General features: G+C 41.5%; 1 protein-coding gene across 1 annotated transcript; it reads right to left on the bottom strand.

The window, feature by feature from the left end:
• Positions 1–859: 859 nt before the first annotated feature.
• On the bottom strand, positions 860–8,925 carry LOC308074492 (uncharacterized protein). The gene is made up of 3 exons (XM_080413945.1): positions 8,554–8,925; positions 1,318–1,419; positions 860–959 (listed from the first exon to the last, which is right to left on the bottom strand). Exons 1-3 carry the CDS (start codon positions 8,807–8,809, stop codon positions 886–888), a joined length of 432 nt encoding a protein of 143 aa, XP_080270071.1. The 5' UTR covers positions 8,810–8,925; the 3' UTR covers positions 860–885.
• Between the last annotated feature and the right edge of the window lie 9,993 nt (positions 8,926–18,918).

The following is an 18,918-nucleotide window of genomic DNA, read 5'->3' as shown; positions in this document are numbered from 1 at the left end:
GCACCCCTTAGGATGCATTCAGATCACCCAAGGGACATTTGTACCAAATTTCATGCTTTTATGAGATTATTTTTTATGAGTGTCTTTTGCATCATCTGTCAAGACTGTACACAGCCATTTTCAATTTAGTCAATAACTCACTTCCTGTTTCAGATAATTTCAGGCACCCCTTCTAGGATGTCTTAGGATGACCCAATGGACATGTATGCCATTATGAGATTCTTTAGTTGTCTTTTGAGTCAATCGACAACACTGTAGGCGGTCATTTTCAATTTTGTCAATGACTCACTTCCTGTTTAAGATTTTTTTGGGCACCCCTTCTAGGATGTCTTGGGATGACCCAAGGGACATGTATGCCAAATTGTATGCTTTTATGAGATTCTTTAGTTGTCTTTTGAGTCAATAGATAACACTGTAGGCGGCCATTTTCAATTTTGTCAATAACTCAGTTCCTGCTTAAGATTTCTTTGGGCACCCCTTCTAGGATGTCTTAGGATGACCAAAAAGACATGTGTGCCAAATTGTATGCTTTTATGAGATTCTTTAGTTGTCTTTTGAGTCAATCGACAACACTAGGCGGCCATTTTCAATTTAGTCAATAACTCACTTCCTGTTTCAGATTCCTTTGGGCACCCCTTCTAGGATGTCTTAGGATGACCCAAGGGACATATGTGCCAAATTTTATGCTTTTTGGAGATTCTTTTGGTGTCTTTTGAGTCAACGGTCAACAGTTTAGGTGGCCATTTTGAATTTTGTCCAAAAGTCACTTCCTGTTTAAGATTTTTTTGGGCACCCCTTCTAGGATGTTTTAGGATGACCCAAGGGACATCTGTATCAAATTTCATGCTTTTATCCGCCGCGTAACGATTTGGCCATTTTTTGTGCTTAGTACCCCCTACTATTTCTCTCCAAGGTCAGGTTGTCATATCTGGTCTCTAGCTGGTTCTTGGCTGAATTACCTGCAAAGGAGAAAAATTATCAACATGGTTGTTGCAACTGTCCAAGATGAGGTGAACCAGAAGCATGTGTGTGGAACATTTGTTTTGAGAAGAACATTGAACGTTATTATTCTTTTTGACTATGTAACTTGTTAACACCTTTTTTTTTTACCATACTTTGCAGATGCAAGCAATAATACACACACAAAAACTCCAGTATAAACAAAGATAATTAGGTTAATAAACAGAAGTCACAGCAAGGTTTGGGTTTAATGCTGTGGCGACCTTTGTAATTTAGTTGCCATTGTACATCTAGAAAGTTTCAGGCAACAAATCCCTGAGTGAGTGATGTTGTAGTTTTGTGACATGGAATACTCACATTGCACAGCCTGGACAATGATCACAACCAGCAGCATAAGACACAACATCCCCAGACACAGAGCAACTCTGAGAGACTTTCTCACTTGTTTAGAGAACTGATCTGCAACAAAAAGTACAGCTACTAGTTGTGCTGCAGCTGAGACATTAAAAACAAAAACAAAAAGACAAGACTAAGCCCTGCTACCTACACCAAACTGGACCACGATTATTTGAACTGACCAACATTCTCTCAAAAAAAGATGTTTACACACATGACACAAAGTTGTTACGTTTTAGGCTGCAAAGAAATCTGACTGAAATCTTCTTTTCCTGCTGCTCGAAAGACAGTGGCTTGTTGTTGTACCACAAACAAACGCAATGGTCCACACTCTCATAGATGTCCACCACCATCTCCTCCATCTCTCCCCTCTCCTCCAACTGTCCTCTGTCCTCAGTGTCCCTCCTCTGTCCTCTGTCTACATTATGTCTGTCTCGCTTTCTTTGTCAAGTCTGACATGACAAATATATCTGTAGACAAGAATGAGAGAAAAGTAACTATTGACTACAAATAGTAACTATCTTGTACTCCTCTCCTGTCTTGATTAGCTATATCAAAATGTCACTTGACATGATTGCTAGTTAAATATACAGAGTTATCAAATGCGTCTGTGGCTGTGCATTGCTTTAGCAGTAAGGAAGAACAAGACATGCAGTAAACCCACGCAGCACCACGCATGCGTGCAGACAAAAATGATCTGAAACAAAGCTGACACCTTAACCACTTCCAGTCTGTTTAGATAGTTGTCTTTGCATGTTTGATGTGTTGTCAACTAATGTCCCATGAGGTTCAGTTTGAATCGATGTCCACGTGTAATCTTAACTAGACACCATTAGTGTCCTAAAAAAAACTCTAGCAGGGACAGCTCCAGCAGTAGTGGAAAGTAACCACATTTATTCAAGTAAAGTTAAGCACAATTCTGAGGTACTTTTACTTTTACTGGAGTATTCACATTTTTGGATACTTTATACTTCTACTCCACTACACCTCAGAGGCAACTATTGTACTTTTTAAACCACTACAATTATTTGACAGATGTATTTACTGTACTTGGCACATTTAGTTACTAGTTACTTGGCAGGTTTAGATTAATCCAAATCCAACTCCATAGCCCCAACTGACAAGCTTCTTCTTTTCTTTTTACGAGGGTGGAAACTACGTGGCAATACACTACCATCTTCTGGAATACAATTTTGGGAATTTAAACATTGCTAATTAAGTTTAACAAAACAACGTTTAATACGCCAAACCTCTTTGCTGAAAATATCCGATCTGCAATCTGTAGATCGGCTTTGTGAGCTATTTTCAGCTACTGTTCCCTTCAAAATAGGGATGCTTGAAGCGGTTAATGTAAAAAGTTAAAAAATAAAGTTGAAAGTTCCAACCACACAAAGATTTGGCCATTTGAAGATTAACTCTATCACCCCTGATCTACAGTATTTAAACATCCCCATGGTGCTCTACCAACTTCCAAATGCTTTTCGCCAACTCATCTGGTACTTGGCCATGTGCTGCATGATCGCTTTAGGTGAGCCTCATCGTACTGTATGTGGTGTAGTACTGCTCTGTAGGAGTCTGCAACACATGAAGCAAAAACAACTTAGAACCAAAAGACAAAATGTCAAGCTTGCCATCTGTAGCCTACTAATATAAGACAACATCCATGTCCCCACATCGATTCTATTAAACTCACCCACAGCAGGCCACCTAGCAGCATCTAGGAGAGGCAGAGGGAAGCAGCAGAGATCTCAGAGGGCCGGTAGTGAACCATTTTGTAGTCCTGGAGTGTCAACTCCATCAGATAATTGGCCAGCGTGTGTATCTTCATAGTAGACTAGAACAAACAAGCAAACAACACTATTGAAAAGCCTGCTTGCATATGAAATGCCAAATACTCTGCTACAGCTTTTATTTTAACCACCATGTGACCAGTCACCACTCACCACCTATGTTCATTTACACTTCACACTGTCCGTCAATAATTGTCTCCGCCAGGCCGAAAACATGGCGAGAGAGTATGTTTGTCTCCGCTAGGCCAAAAGGCATGGCGAGAGAGTATGTTTTACCCTCCGTCCGTCCGTCCGTCCGTGTGTCCGTGTGTCCGTCCGTGTGTCCGTGTGTGTCCTGTCCGTGTGTTAGCAGCTAATCTCTGGCACCGTTGGCCCGGTCGCTGCGAAACTGTGCACACACACTCCCTGGATGCCAATTCAGAACCTCTGCCTTAAATGTTTCACATGGGCCTGTTATAGCGCCACCTGTAGGCCGATTTGTGCAAAACCCATTTTTTTACATTACTCCTACAGATTTTATCCAAACGTCATGCAAATCGGTACACATTATCTCTATAGTCATGTGATCAACACGGACGGATCTGTCCGATTTCCCATATTCCATCCTCATTGGCTAAGGTTTGCTTACAAAATTTGCAGGATTGGTCCGTTTTGAACAAAATGCCTCAAATCATGAACGCAGCTTGCGATTTCCGTAAAATTTCACAAACACATTCCCACTAGGCCAAGGAAGAATTGCCACCCTTTTTGCTCCTCGGAGCACAGGTCTCCGCCAGGTCAGGTACGTTATTCTGGCCTCCTGGTGGTGCTATAATAGGCCCATGTGAAAAGGGTGCCATTTATTGTTAGGTCTTTCATGGCAATCAGACACTGCATTCATGATTTGAGGCATTTTGTTCCAAAAATGTGTTTTGCTAAATTAGACCTGCTGGTGGCGCTATAACAGGCCAATGTGAAAAGGGTGGCATTTCTTCCTCGGCCTAGTGGGAATATGCGTGTGAAAATTCACGGAAATCGCAAGCTGCGTGCATAGTTTGAGGCTTTTTGTTCAAACTTTGGAAGCCAACCATAGGCAATGAGGATGGAATATGGGAAATCGGACAGATTCGTGTTGATCACATGACTATAGAGATACTGTGTACCGATTTGCATGACGTTTGGATAACATCTGTAGGAGTAATGTAAAAAAATTGGTTTTGCACAAATCGGCCCCCTGGTGGCGCTATAACAGGCCCATGTGAAAGAATTGGGGCAGAGGTTCTGAATTGGCATCCAATGAGTGTGTGTGCACAGTTTTGGAGCGACCGGGCCAACGGTGCCCGAGATTAGCTGCTAACACACAGAGAGGACGGACACACACACACACACACACGGACACGGACGGACGGACGGACGGACGGACAGGGGCGAAAACATACTCTCTCGCCATGCCTTTCGGCCTGGCGGAGACAATTATACAAGCTTCAGCAAATTCTCACTATAAGCCCCTTTGTTTCAGAGGACATATAGACACTAATAACAAATATAATATAGATACTGCATAAATATTAATTCCACTTAAATCATAGTCCTATTCTTGTCATCTGGACCACGTGTAGCCTAGTTATTAACAACAACTTGAACAAAATATCCATAAACCAGAGATGGTTGCTTGTAAAAAAATCTATGGCTTTGATGCTATAGGCCTATTTGACAGTGCAGAAATATAATTGCCTTAATGTAACATTAACGAGCGTCAACGAGCGCCAGCTTGACACAGACATGCACACCTCCCCTCTGCAGTGCTGTGACTGGAGTTTGTCTCATTTCTCTCCAAAAGCCCTTCAATATGATTAAGGATTACTGTGATTGTGGTAAGCTCACATTTCATATAACACACATACAGTAAGAACTCCTCTAACATTTAAGTTTAGTTAATAACATGAGAACATAAATAAGTTGAAAATGGATGAAGTCATCCTTTAAGGCAGAGCTTGAAGATGAGAAAAGGACTGCCACAACTGTAGCCTCGTGGCCAGACAATATCACACTGCATTTTGCAGTGGCAGATTTGTCTGGAACCAGGCTACCACAACTGGGCCTACAAAGCTTGCACCCCTGAGCGCTGGCAAACCTGCAGAACATGTGACTCTGACTCTCTGAGTGAGTTACAGGGTTTAGTAGATGATGAAGCCTATAGGGCATAGCAGTGGCGGACATTTTCTGGTTCCACTTCAAAATAGTCAATGCATTTTTCCCATTGACATTTCCAAAAATATTGATATCAATTATTTTAAGCCTAGAATCAAGCCATCCAGGGTCCTGGTGAATCATGACCATAAAACGTTTGATTCTGTGAAAAAACTTTTTTGAAAAGGGCAAAACAAAGGGTATTTATTGAATATAGTATATCATATAATTAAATATAAAATTAAAACAAATCACAGAAAAAAATGTTTTATGGTCATGATTCAACAGGACCCTGGATGGCTTGATTCTAGGCTTAAATGAATTGATATAAATATTTTTGGAAATGTCAATGGGAAAAATGCATTGAGTATTTTGAAGTGGAACCAGAAAATGGCCGCCACTGCTATGCCCTATAGACCTACTCTCCATTTAGGAGGCTACTATTAAGGATGTTTTAAGTTTTGTTGTTTATGTTTTATTGTTGAAACATTGTTGAATAATTGTGTTAAGTTTTTCAACAATGTAAATTAATTCATTTTAATTTTCATTACAGGGGATAATCAACAAATAATCATGGTTTACATTAAATGGTTTAAAACTAATACAAAGGACTTTGGGTATTAGAGATGGTGTAGTCAAAACAAAAAAGTTACAAATGTTTTTTTTAATCAAATTTTTCTACCCCATTGATTAACTATAGGGACAACCAACCATATTGTGACAAGCTACCCCGTGATGGGGTTGGTTGTCACATTGTGTCAAAGTGACTTTGATGGCTAATAACTTCCTGATAGAATAAGTTATGCGAAAAAAGGTTATACCCTATCAAGTCAAGACCCTAAGCTTCCTTCTAATAGGTGTGACTATCATCAGATGTGTTGATGAACAAAAACATAAGTTTAGAGGGAAAATATGAATCATTGAACTAAAACAACATGTAACAGTGATTTATTTCCATCACCTGTGTACAACAACCACTGACTGGCTTGTGTGAGAGCACATTCAAGACAGCCATTATGCAACCGTTTAACAACTTAGCAGGTTCATTTCTTTTAGCATTGTGTACCTCTCTGGATCAGTATAGCAGCTGGTTGGTTCAAATGTATTTCCAAGGAAAATGGGGATGTTATGTATTGGCTAGTTTAGCCGCATGACGAGAAGATGGAAATGTAGAAGACATATGGGGTCGCGCACCAAAAATAACACATTACAAGCACGCAAGGCATTGCTGTGTGATGTGTTGTGAGCTTGTAGATCTGCTGTTTTTGATGATACTGCCGTGGAACTATAAATCAGGCTTTAAGATCATTAATGTTAAATGTAAATGTTAATAAAAGAAAATACAATATGGATATGACTGTTACAGCTTCTTGGTTCCCAACTTTTTATCGTTTTGTTTTACCCTCAGATCACCAGAAATTATATTCCCGGGCCAGGCATGTGGTTGCTCTCTGGATGACATGATGAAGGTAGGCCGGTTAGTCCTGTACCTGGCCTGTCGACCCGTTCGCAACTTGGTGTGAGGGGAGTTTCTCACTTGAACTGAGTCAATGGGTACCTAGACATGAAAAATCAAAGAGGTGCTCGTCCGCCATAGTGCCACGAATGGCGCAATGGCCAAATCAAATATGGCCATCGACTATGATGAAAATCCAACTTTTTTGTTTCTGAGTGTATATGTACATGCAATACCTTCATTTTGACTAATTGTAGGGTGGGGAATTCATTTCTGATATTGTTATGACCATTTTGGGTGATTATGACCTTGGAAGGTCATGGTCAAGGTCATTTTGCTATTCCGAAGACCTTGCCATAACTTGGCCATTGTTAGGACTAAAAACAGGTGCATTAAGTCTAATTCAACTAATTCTGACATGTATAATTCATTTCTGATATTGTTTTGACCATTAAGGATCATCTTGTCATTGAAATTGAAATATCAAAGTCAATGTAATTTTTCAATTACTCAATTTATTGATTGTTTATTGATTTTATTCCTTACTATCACTTTTAATGTATTTTTCTTTTCAAAAAGGTTTGTACATGAGAAATATAACAATTACAAACACCCCCCTTTACATTGTATTTTAATTGGGTCAACATTGCCCAGAGCAGTTTGAGGCCCTAATTGGACAAGTAGAGAAGTTGAATCAGGACTTTCTGGAGTTTGAGAAGGAGTGTGAGGCCAAGTCAGAGCTCTGCCAATTTTTTGGAGTTTGGCTGGAGTTGGTGGCCGTCATCAAGAATGCTGTAGTCTCTGAAAGAGAAGGAAACTGGAATCTACATGCTGCTACTGTCGAGGACTCTATGACTATGCCGATCTTTGCAGAATGTGACGCCATAAACTACCTGCGTCATGGCTCATGGTATCTTGAACAAATCAAGGTGCTAGAGTTCACACATCCTGAGCTCTACCGGTGCTTTTCTATAGGCCAGTGGGTTGTTCAGGATCGCCTGGCTGGTTCTGTGCTGTAGGAGGTGACATGAAGGTCGAGCAGACCATTCAGCGAGTGTCGAAGGGTCCTGGAGGTCACTATGTAGTAGGAGCCACACACAATGCAAATGCTGTGGCAGAGTTCGAGCTCTTGTTCCACGAGATTGGGTCGATCACCAATGTCCTCAACCTTCTCACCAACAACCACAGCATGAAACAGACAGAATGCCATCTCCAGCATGCACTGAGCACCACTCGCCGCCTTACATTCAACCAGAATGTGGCGAAGCTGCTGGACTTCGTGCTAGAGCGGCAGAACCCATACTCAATAACGGTCAATGTGCCTGTGCCACTGCACAATCTGCTCACAAAGCAGGCTGTTGACAGAAGGGTCGCTCCACGCTTGCTCAACTGTCTCAGAAATGGGGAACGTGTCTACTGTTCATACAGGCAGGAGAGGTTAGTCGAGAAGACCAAGAAAATTAGCACAACCATATCAAAGAGGAAGCTACCTCAATTCAACGAGCAACCACAGAAGACACCAACAACCATTATGAAAGAGCAGAAGTTGGTCTCACCCAAAGACATGGCTACGTCTAACTGGACCAAGGTTATTTGAACTGACCAAAATTATCTCAAAAGAATATGTTAACACAATAACATAACACAAACATGTAAAGTTTTATGCTGCAAAGTAATCTGAAATCATCTTTTCCTGCTACTGGAATTAAGACAATGGCTTGTTTTTGTACCACTTTGAAACAGAGAAATCACCTTGACAACGATTCACAACGACAAACTCACCCTGAGTGTGACTTCCTGCTGTGTTCTCCCTCATGTCCTCCTCTGGTCCAGAGACGCAATGGTCCACACTCTCATAGATGTCCACCACCATCTCCTGCATCTCTCCCCTCTCCTCCAACTGTCCACTGTCCTCAGTGTCCCTCCAATCTCCTCTGTCTCCATCTCTCTGTCTCACCCTCAACTGTTCACTGTTGAAATGGTCCACACTCTCATAGATGTCCACTACTCTCTCCTCCATCTCTCCCCTCTCCTCCATCTGTCCTCAGTGTCCCTCCTCTGTCCTCTGTCTCCAACTCTCTGTCTCACTTTCTTTGTCAAGTCTGACACAACAAATATATCTGTAGACAAGGATAAGAGGCTTGAAAAGTAACTATTGACTACAAATAGTAACTAATGTGTATATTCCTCTCCTGTCTTGTTTAGCTGTATCAAAATGTCTCATGACATGATTGCTAGTTAAATGTACTGAGTGTACTAAATATAAATGCGTCTGTGGCTGGTTGTACATTGCTTTAGCAATAAGGAAGAACATTTAGTAAACCCACAAACACCAACAGTACTCAGAGAGACACACGTATGACAGGCCCAAAATAGGTACACCATGTTGAAAGTGGTTAACCACCAGGCCCTGATGAGATGAGTGAACACTGCTGTGCTGAATTTCTGTGCCATATTAATGGGGTTAACGTGCTTTCTCTGGAGCTTTTTTAACAAGGCACCGGTCCATTGCAGCAGCCAAGTTCACTGCAGATGCAGGTGAAATATTGCCTGAACTGTGCCAGGTACTGTACCGTAACAGCGGCATAGTGTGAACAACAGCGCTGTTGTTGTATGTTGTGTGTGTGTGTGTGTGTGTGTGTGTGTGTGTGTGTGTGTGTGTGTGTGTGTGTGTGTGTGTGTGTGTGTGTGTGTGTGTGTGTGTGTGTGTGTGTGTGTGTGTGTGTGTGTGTGTGTGTGTGTGTGTGTGTGTGAATAGGCACTCTATGCCATGGTTACTATCAAAATATAGAGCTTTAATTGTAGCTTGTTCTTTTTTTATAAATTTTTTAACCAAAAAGGTCAATCACTTACACCACCTTCTCTTCTTTCCCTCTGTGCATCAATGACCAAACAGTGTATTGATTGATGTTATTAACAAATATGTGTGTGAACGGATGTGTTATAATCCATAATAGGTACATTCCTATAATTTTAACATAGTAGACAAGTAAAATAGCATTGATTGGTTGATTTTTATTTAGAAGTTTGCAGAGAAAAGTTCAAAAAGGTCAACTAAATAGGATTGAAAAGCTAAAAAAAACCTACTGGCTTGTTTCAATTGGGGTCATCACATACTCAATTAATGGTAAAAAAGTGGGTGAAATTCGTTTTTGTACATCGTTCCCATCGGAATGGAGGACTTGGAAGTTACTTAAGACTTAAGACTTGCAGGTAAAGGTAACCAAAGATGGTGACTAATAGAAGGATCCGCCATCCCAATTTTAGCCACTAGAGGCACATATTAGGTACCTCATGGATGGATACCTATGACCTCTGTCATTTCAATTGCTTTTTTGGCTACTTTATCTGCTCCTTCATTCCCTTCTATGCCTACATGAGCAGGTACCCAGCACAAACACGCCTCCACCCCTCATATATAGCCGATATATACTTTGATGGATTTCCATTACCAAGTCTTCCCTAGTGCAGGGGTCTTCAACAGGGGGTCCAGGACCCCTAGGGGATCCTCAGAGTTACTACAGGGGGTCCGCCAAATCTTGTGTGATTGGAACTTTTTTTTTACACTAAACACTTGAACCCTTGCATTACTATGAGTTTTGGTGTAAAGGGAAAAAAGAGCAGACCAGTACAGAGCCAAAGGTCAAGTTTACAAAGTATTGAGGGTTTAAGTGGTTAACGACCCTTAAGGTCAGGTTTCATGATCATTATGATCATGACATTTCCATGGTAACTTTAATCCACTGCTGTCGCTGAAAGTTATGATATAATAAAGAAAAGGTAATTAAGTGAGTACTGGGTGGTAGCCTAGAATATTCAAGGAATTCCAAGAGACATCTTCGTTCTTATTTATTGAGGCGAGCGTGCGTGCGTGCGTGCGTGCGTGCGTGCGTTACGTAAATATTAACGTGACTGGAGTGGGAATACGGACATTACCGCGAATGACTGCAAAGACATAGTAAGTGGCAAATGTTTGTGCATTGCAAATCACTATTAGCCATTTTGGCTTACTCTTGCTAACGGCGTTCCCTTCCGGTGTGATTCGCTACTGAGCCGAAATAGTGCTGAAAGAAAATAAATATGCTCCAAAGAGCCAAATGTATAGTGAACAATTAAAAGTGGACGAAACAAAGCCTAAACAAACAAAGGACGTTGTGGCGAACTTTGTACTGAGATTCTACATGTTCTTGTTGTTTAACATAGCTAAACAATGTAAAGAGGAGGACAGTGATAACAGGACACAAAAGGAAGCGCTGAATTTTGCGCTTTGTATTATAAGATGAAAGAAAAGTGTACAGGGACATAAAAACAGCACACACCTATTCTGTGTAACTTTATCACAGGCTGCTTCAGCATGGCTTGCTGGTAGATTTCTCTCTGTTCCTCCTCTGATGCAGCAGCTGAAAAGCTGTTGGACGACGTCTCTCTTTTAAAAACCCCAAATAGTTCATCTTCGGTCCACTTTGATATTCGACATTTGAGGCCCGGTTTTACCATTAGGGATCTGACTTTACTTGGTGACATTTATGGTCTTGAAGTCAGTAGGACACTGGTAATGGCTTAGATCAACACTGGACAGGTCTTAGATCAACACTGGACAGAACAGTGCTTACATAACCAGAACCCACTCTCCTCCCACTCTGTGTGTGTGTGTGTGTGTGTGTGTGTGTGTGTGTGTGTGTGTGTGTGTGTGTGTGTGTGTGTGTGTGTGTGTGTGTGTGTGTGTGTGTGTGTGTGTGTGTGTGTGTGTGTGTGTGTGTGTGTGTGTGTGTGTGTGTGTGTGTGTGTGTGTGTGTGTGTGTGTGTGTGTGTGTGTGTGCGCGCGCGTGTGTGTGTGCGCGTGTGCGTGTGCGTGTGTGTACGGCTAAATGATTGATAGCTGGGAACCAAATGGGCACTTATGGGTCTATAACTCTGAGAGAGTAGGCCTACAGATGGAAACAACAAAAATGAACCTGTACGGGTCCATTTGTTGGTTCCTTTAGTCAGAGTTAAATTAGTCCCAGAGAGAAAAAAAAATTGTATCAAATGGGGTCCTTGGCCTGATAATCATAGTAGCATATCACCATTAATTATCATAATAGCAATAACTTCATAAGACAAAATGCGTCCGAAACAAACGTGTTTTTAACAAGTTCTTAAAACCATCAACTGACTCAGCACTTTTTATCGCCAAAGGCAGAGCATTCCACAATGTATTATATAGGAGCAACCACTGCAAAGGCCCGTCAGTGGTCAGCCTTAGTTTTAAGTTTGGTCATGGGTATATCCAGAAGGCCTTTGTCAGAGGACCTGAGAGATCTCACAATGGGCTTTGAGTAACATAGCACAACAACTCTCCTGGCTTGAAACAGTCCAAAGTCCAATATTCTATTTAGTCTGGTTTGCTGTCTGTATAAAGTTCTTTGGATATATTCCAAGTACACAGAGTTTAGCCCGTAGAGGAACTGTATTAGTTTTATTGTTTTTAGCTCATTGTATGTGGGACACTCCCACATACAATGAAATAAATTAGGCTACCTTTCTCAATTTAGTACAGACATCTGGAATACTAGCGGACATATGATGGAGTTTGACAGGAGTTATATAGAGAGTGTACATGCAGTGAGTGCAGACTAGCCAAAACTCACTCGGGACTCATAGCCCCCTTTGGAACCTCACTCTCCACGATAGTTCCGAGATGAGGTCCCGTCCCGCTGTACCGGCTCCCGGCAGAGGTAGAGTCCGTCCAAACGTAGTGAAGATCACCTTTTTCGCAACATCGTATCCAAAGAGTAAAGGTTGTTCCAGACACCCACAGATGTTTAAGATTTATCCGGAAAGTAATTTTTTTAGGACGGCGTTGAAATAAACATTTAAATCGCTTATTTAGTCAGCCTGTGCCATGTTTTCCCATTGTAGCCGAATCTGGAGTAGTAGCTGGCACCTGCCGTCGGGGGTTCTTCCGGGTTGAATGGGAAAACATGGCACAGAATTCAAAATTTCACACAACGCATTGCTGCGTGATGTGTTGTGAGCTTGTAGATCTTCTGTTTTACTTTTGGTTGTGTGATACTGCCATGGATTGGAGCTATAAATCTGTCTTTAAGATCATTAATGTTGAAGGTAAATTTTTATGAAATAAAATACAATATGGATATGACTGTTACAGCTTCGTGTTTCCCAACTTTTTATCGTTTTTTTTAACCCTCAGATCACCAGAAAATGATATTCCTGGGCCAGGCATGTGGTTGCTCTCTGGATGACATGATGAAGGTAGGCCAGTCTTTATTTTACTCTAGCAGTGAAAGTTAAGTGTATTAATAATAAGTCAAGATATCTAAAACATTTGACACTTTTTCAAATCCCACTTTTCCAACTCATGGACTCCAACTATATAAGATAAAAGTTGCTGACACATGGGCCTACACTATCATTATTATTATTATTATTACATTTATTATTACAATTGTTATTATTATTATTATTATTATTATTATTATTATTATTATTAAAGTGTCCTAATGACTTACTTGTTATTTTGTTAATTTGTTGTAGTTTATTGTTTTACATTTAGTCGACATTTGTAGACATTAAGGCTAAAGCATTTACAGTAACAGTATATACCGTCCTAGCATTTCTAACTGTTTACAGGTATTTTATAAGGTGAACAGGTTTGTAGTGCTAGTAATTGGCCACTTGGTGGCAGTAAACGTTCAAACATCTGACTCATGGCTTCAACCACAGTCTGTAAGATGATGCTTTTTAGAGCCATAGCCAATGACTGGTCACGCCAGCATACACCTTTCATCACTTTTAATGTCATCACTTTTGTTTGGCTTGCATCAGTGGCGGAAAGCAACTAAGTACAAGTACTCAAGTACTGTACTTAAGTACAATTTTGAGGCATTTGTACTTTACTTGAGTATTTCCAATTTCCAATACTTTTACTTCTACTCCACTACATCTCAGAGGCAAATATTGTACTTTTACTCACTACAATTATTTGAAAACTTAAAAAAAAATAAGTTACTAGTTACTTTGAAGATTTTGGATAATTAGTACAAAACATACATTAACCACTTCAGCCGTACTGTATATACATTTCGGCCATTTGAAAATAGTCGATCTACAAGCTCACAATGTGTCGCAATGCGACTCATTGTGAGCTTGTAGATCTGCTATTTTCAAAAGATTTTATACATTTGAAAACTTGAAATGGGACATTCTGCATAATGAGTACTTTCACTTTTGGTACTTTAAGTACATTTTGATGCAAATACTTTTATACTTTTACTCAATTAAATTTTTAATTCCAGACTTTTACTTGTAACAAGAGTATTTCTACCATGCAGTATTGATATTTTTACTTAAGTAATACATTTGAGTACTTTTTCAACCACTGGCTCGCACACATTTAGTTAAAAAACAAACAAACCAAAAAAAAACTTTGGTCCTTAAATGGCATAAGTCCAAGATCAACTTAACTCCCTATTGTCCCGGTCTAGCCTGGTCTCTCATACTGTATATAGTGTTTTGGCCCAGCTCAAGGGCAGCTCATTAGCATCTGTCATCAGGCCCAGAGCACAGCGTGACCCCAGAGAGCTGAGGTGACGTCGGGGAACAGGAAGTGGAAGTCAGCGCGGGGTTGCTAATGGTGGCCCTGGTGTATTGACGACGCGAGCCCTGCTTTCTCACCGGATCGTAGTAACACGCCCCCCTGCTTCGCCCCCTAGTCATGCAGTACTCTGTGGTGGAAAATAATGCTCGGCGCTGGCTTTGCGATAATTTACAATTCTGTGCCTTCTCGTGGCTCAAGTTCACTTGAGACTGCACCCCTCCACGTAAAAAAGTAGCCCGCGGTTGTTGGGAAAAGTAGTGTTGCTAGCGGGAGTCGATCCCTGGAGGTGTGGGTTAAGAGTGTAGTGATTAACGAGGCATGCCACTGAGGCCGATGCTGAGATAGGCTGTATTAGAATGTGACAACGCCCACCGTTCCCAACTCTTCTAATGTAGAGCGAAAGAAGCCCCGCCCAGTAGGGGGAAGCCTCGCCCCGAGGCCACTACGATCCGGTGGCAGAAGCTGGTGCGCATTGAGGACAGACAGGGCCGTTGGATGGGTCGCCTACTGCTGAGTCTTGGCGGGCGGGGCTCTGCCACAGGACAGAATAGGTCGACGCACTCAGGTCACAAGCGGCCTGTGTGTGAGGATAATATTGTCTCAGAACTAACAAAAGTAGCAAAAGTAGCAGATCTACAGTAGCTTGTGGCTTTTTGTGTGACGCTGTGGTATGATCAAGTAGGGCGCCAAACATTAGAATATGGAGATGAAAGGTTTCTGCCCGACAGCAACGATGTAACAATCTGTATGTGGGGTTTTTAGTTGCCCAGGCTAGCTCAAGACAAAATGTGATGCAAGTTATTTGCCTGTCAAATAAGACTCAGATAATGTGGTACACAGATTTTTGTTTCTCCAGATATCACCGTTTTAATCAAGTGTCATTTGGGGTCCCAGGGGATGGCAAGTGGCACTGCCTAGTGTTCGCATTTGACCTCAAATTCAGTTATTGTCTCCGCCGGAGGCGGAAAGTATGTTTTGGCTTCGTCCCGCCGTGTGTTCACCTCCCTCCTAGCCAAGCTAACATTGGTCAAGCTCCACGTGACACGTGTCAATATGTTGACACCAATGCCTTTGATTGGCTAGAGGGACGCATGACGAAATAAAATCCTATAAATAGGTGTGTCACTTCAAAAAGCCATTTATGTTTTTGAAGTGAGGTAAGACAGGATCAATCAGTCTTGATTGGAACAGTACCTTCCAGTACAAATCACCCGTCCGTGCGTGTGTGTGTCCCTCTGAGAACACCTAACATTGGTCAAGCAAAGGCGCAGAAGGCCAAAGCTAAGAAAGCATACTCATCTACAACAGTAACACAGAAGAGGACTATAGAGTTGAATTGATCCCACAACAAGGCCGAAGTCTTAATACTGTAACAATTGGCCACCTTGATCAAATACATTATGTAGCACTAGAGAAAATTGACATAGATCAAACACACCAATCAACTGCTGAAACTGTTCAAGACAATGAAGATGAAGAAGACAGACAAGCATTTGAACAAACCAGTCAATTACGACGACTCCCATATGACACATTGCTTCAAGAAGAACATTTTTTAGATGCAGACACTACATATTCAGTCGCCCCTGCAGAACACCAAAAACCACGCGCATTCTACCAAGACGACCCGTTCTACCAAGACGACCCGTGCTATTAAAATAGCACGGGTCTGCTGGCGGAGACTTGTGCTCCGAGGAGCACATTTTCTAGTTTTATACATGTTTTCTCCGCCTCAGATTGGCGCTGAGCTGTGCATGTCAATCCAGGCCTATCCGTCGACATGTGACATGTGACATGTGACATGTGACACACATGTCAGAGACACATGTTTTCTGGTCTGTGACCATACATTCATTAGTTACTTTCGATAAGGTAATAACCAGTGGTGTAAAGTTACTAAGTACATTCACTCAAGTACTGTACTTAAGTACAATTGAGGTACTTTTACTTCACTGGAGTATTTCCAATTTTTCTGTACTTTTGCTTCCACTCCACTACATCTCAGAGGCAAATATTGTACTTATACTCTTTACTTTAGTTACTAGTTACTTTGTAGATTGTGATTATTATTACAAAACATACATTAACCACTTCAGCCCTATATACATTTCGGCCATTTGGAAATAGCCGATCTACAAGCTCACAATGCATTGCGATGCGACACATTGTGAGCTTTTCAAAAGATTTGTATACATTTGAAAACCTGTGAAATGGGACATTCTGCATAATGAGTACGTTCTACTTTTGGTACTTTAAGTACATGTTGATACGAATACTTTTGTACTTTTACTCAAGTCAATTTTGAATTCCGGGCTTTTAATTGTATCAGAGTATTTCTACATTGCAGTATTGATACTTTTACTTAAGTACAAAATGTGAGTACTTTTTCCACCACTGTTATAGTAATGACAGGTTATAACATGCTCGCCATGTTTGAAAATGTTACAATTATTATATATTTTTAAAATAGCAGACTTACAAGCTCACAGCGCATCGTGCAACATGTTATGCGCTTGTAGATCTCTATTTTTGATTAGTAGGCACGTTTTTGCCACCCTCTACTTTTTGTCTCTGAAACGATGCCTCTGTCTCACTCCAGACATTCCCTCTCATCTGGGGTGACACAAACACCGTATCTCAGAATGACATTTCATCGACCATCTTGTACTCATTTAGTCGCACTGATCAGCATCATGTGAGTGTGGGAATGTGGGCTACTTTAACAGCCCGCATTCTTTTCTCCAGTGAATCATTTTAACCGCAGCCCCCCCCCCCCCGATCAAGCCAAACGAGACCACCGTCCTGTGGGCATTCTACATATACAGACTGAAATCATAACAAACCTCTTCCTTTGCCGTATCCCACCACATCATGACCTCATTCTGGGTGTGGGGATTATGACATTCAATCAAAATATACTTCTCATGACCTCAGTTTGGAGAGAGATCCTCCTTCGCAGAGAGGCCACATGTCGGGAGATTACATCATCATGCGTTGGGAGGAAGGAGCCTGTCAAACAGTCACACTTTGTTTGATCCGTCCCGGGTCGTTTTGAGCGACACACGCGCACGCACACCGACTACAAAAGGGACGCGTCTTTGATGCCACGGGCTGAGCGGGTTAACCCTCGGCTTAAATTGGTTGTTCAGGTGTGGAGTAGAGATTAGGAAAGCATATCGTAACTGTCAGGTGGAAACCTTGTATCTCCATATCTTTTTTACTTATTTACTTGCCTATGTAATCATGGCCGCTACTCTTCCTCTGCCAGCCTGGGGAGAGCCCAGAACTGCATCTTTCAATGCATGAGAAGCTAACAAGCCGCTTCTTATCACCTGACAGGCGGGAGTTTCCCCGGTAGGACGTAGCGCGTGGAAGGAACACGTTATTCCAACCAGTAGCTTTCCCCTCCATCAGGCGCCCCGGCAGTAAAGAGACCAGGATTACTGCATGTTTTTTGTGAGGGTATCTACCAGTTCAGTGGCCTTGTGGTTAGAGTGTCCGCCCTGAGTCTGGGAGGTTGGGGTTCGATCCCCGGCCAGGTCATACCAAAGACTCTAATAATGGGACCCAATGCCTCCCTGCTTGGCACTCAGCATCATGGGTCGGATTGGGGTAAGTCCCTGCGACATACTAGCGTCATGTCCAGGGGATGTACTTGTACATCAAGCTGCCTCACGCTAAGGAAACAGGAGATAGGCTCCTGCCCTATGGGCCTCAGGGCTCGGCAAGGCTTACTTTATCTACCCTAGGGGACACGGGGAGAACATGCAAACTCCACACAGAAAGGCCCTTTTACTTATTTATTTTTATAGATCAATTCAATTGATCACCAACAATTAATCCCCATCTTGCACTTTGGGGGAACATTTGTAATTAGCACAATAGCTCACAGCCGTTCACTAATCTGGAAAACGTTTGAAAAATGCCGCCTATAATAATCGGTAGAGCTTGTGACTAAATCTCTTAACTCCATTAGATCCATTGGAACAGGTTTCTTCTCCTTTCATTTCCTGGAAATGAACAGTTTTGTACAAGGTAACCACCTGACAGTGACAATATGGATTTGTGAGGGTGCTGGCACCACTGCCAAGTCCGGAGGAATTTAGGGAGTACAGTATGTGCATGTGTGTGTGTGTGGTACTCTGTATTTGTACAAGTGAGTTGCTTATGCTTATGCCTTTCGGTTTGTGTGCGCCCGTATGCTTTTGTTTCATCATGCAACAGATTGCAGCAGCAAATACACCCACAGAAACCAGGAATGATTACATGTGAACACAACTATTCCTGTGAGGCAGACAGTTGTGTTGTGCAGCACATGAAATCCCATTGTGGAGGGAATGTAAATACCATTACAGTGGTGTAAAGTGCATTTACTTAAGTACTGTACTTAAGTACAATTTTGAGGTATTTTTTTTACTTTAATGGAGTATTTCAAATGTTCAATACTTTTACTTCTACTCCACTACATCTCTGAGGAAAATATTGTACTTTTACAATTATTTGAAAACTTTAGTTGCTAGATACTTAGTTACAATATACATACAAAA

This window comes from Gymnoscopelus braueri (assembly GCF_963280865.1).
Source record: "Gymnoscopelus braueri genome assembly, chromosome: 19".
Taxonomy (NCBI): domain Eukaryota; kingdom Metazoa; phylum Chordata; class Actinopteri; order Myctophiformes; family Myctophidae; genus Gymnoscopelus; species Gymnoscopelus braueri.
The sequence above is the reverse complement of the archived record's forward strand: the minus strand, read 5'-3'. Positions and strand labels throughout refer to the sequence as shown.

What these genes read in the sequence shown, in the direction of transcription:
- LOC308074492 (XM_080413945.1), bottom strand. Translation starts at nt 8,809, where the DNA reads ATGGAGGAGAGGGGAGAGATGGAGGAGAGAGTAGTGGACATCTATGAG. An exon ending in AGCAGGAAGTCACACTCAGG is followed by an intron (nt 1,420 to 8,553) that starts GTGAGTTTGTCG and finishes TTTTTGTTGCAG; the next exon opens with ATCAGTTCTCTAAACAAGTG. An exon ending in CATTGTCCAGGCTGTGCAAT is followed by an intron (nt 960 to 1,317) that starts GTGAGTATTCCA and finishes TCTCCTTTGCAG; the next exon opens with GTAATTCAGCCAAGAACCAG.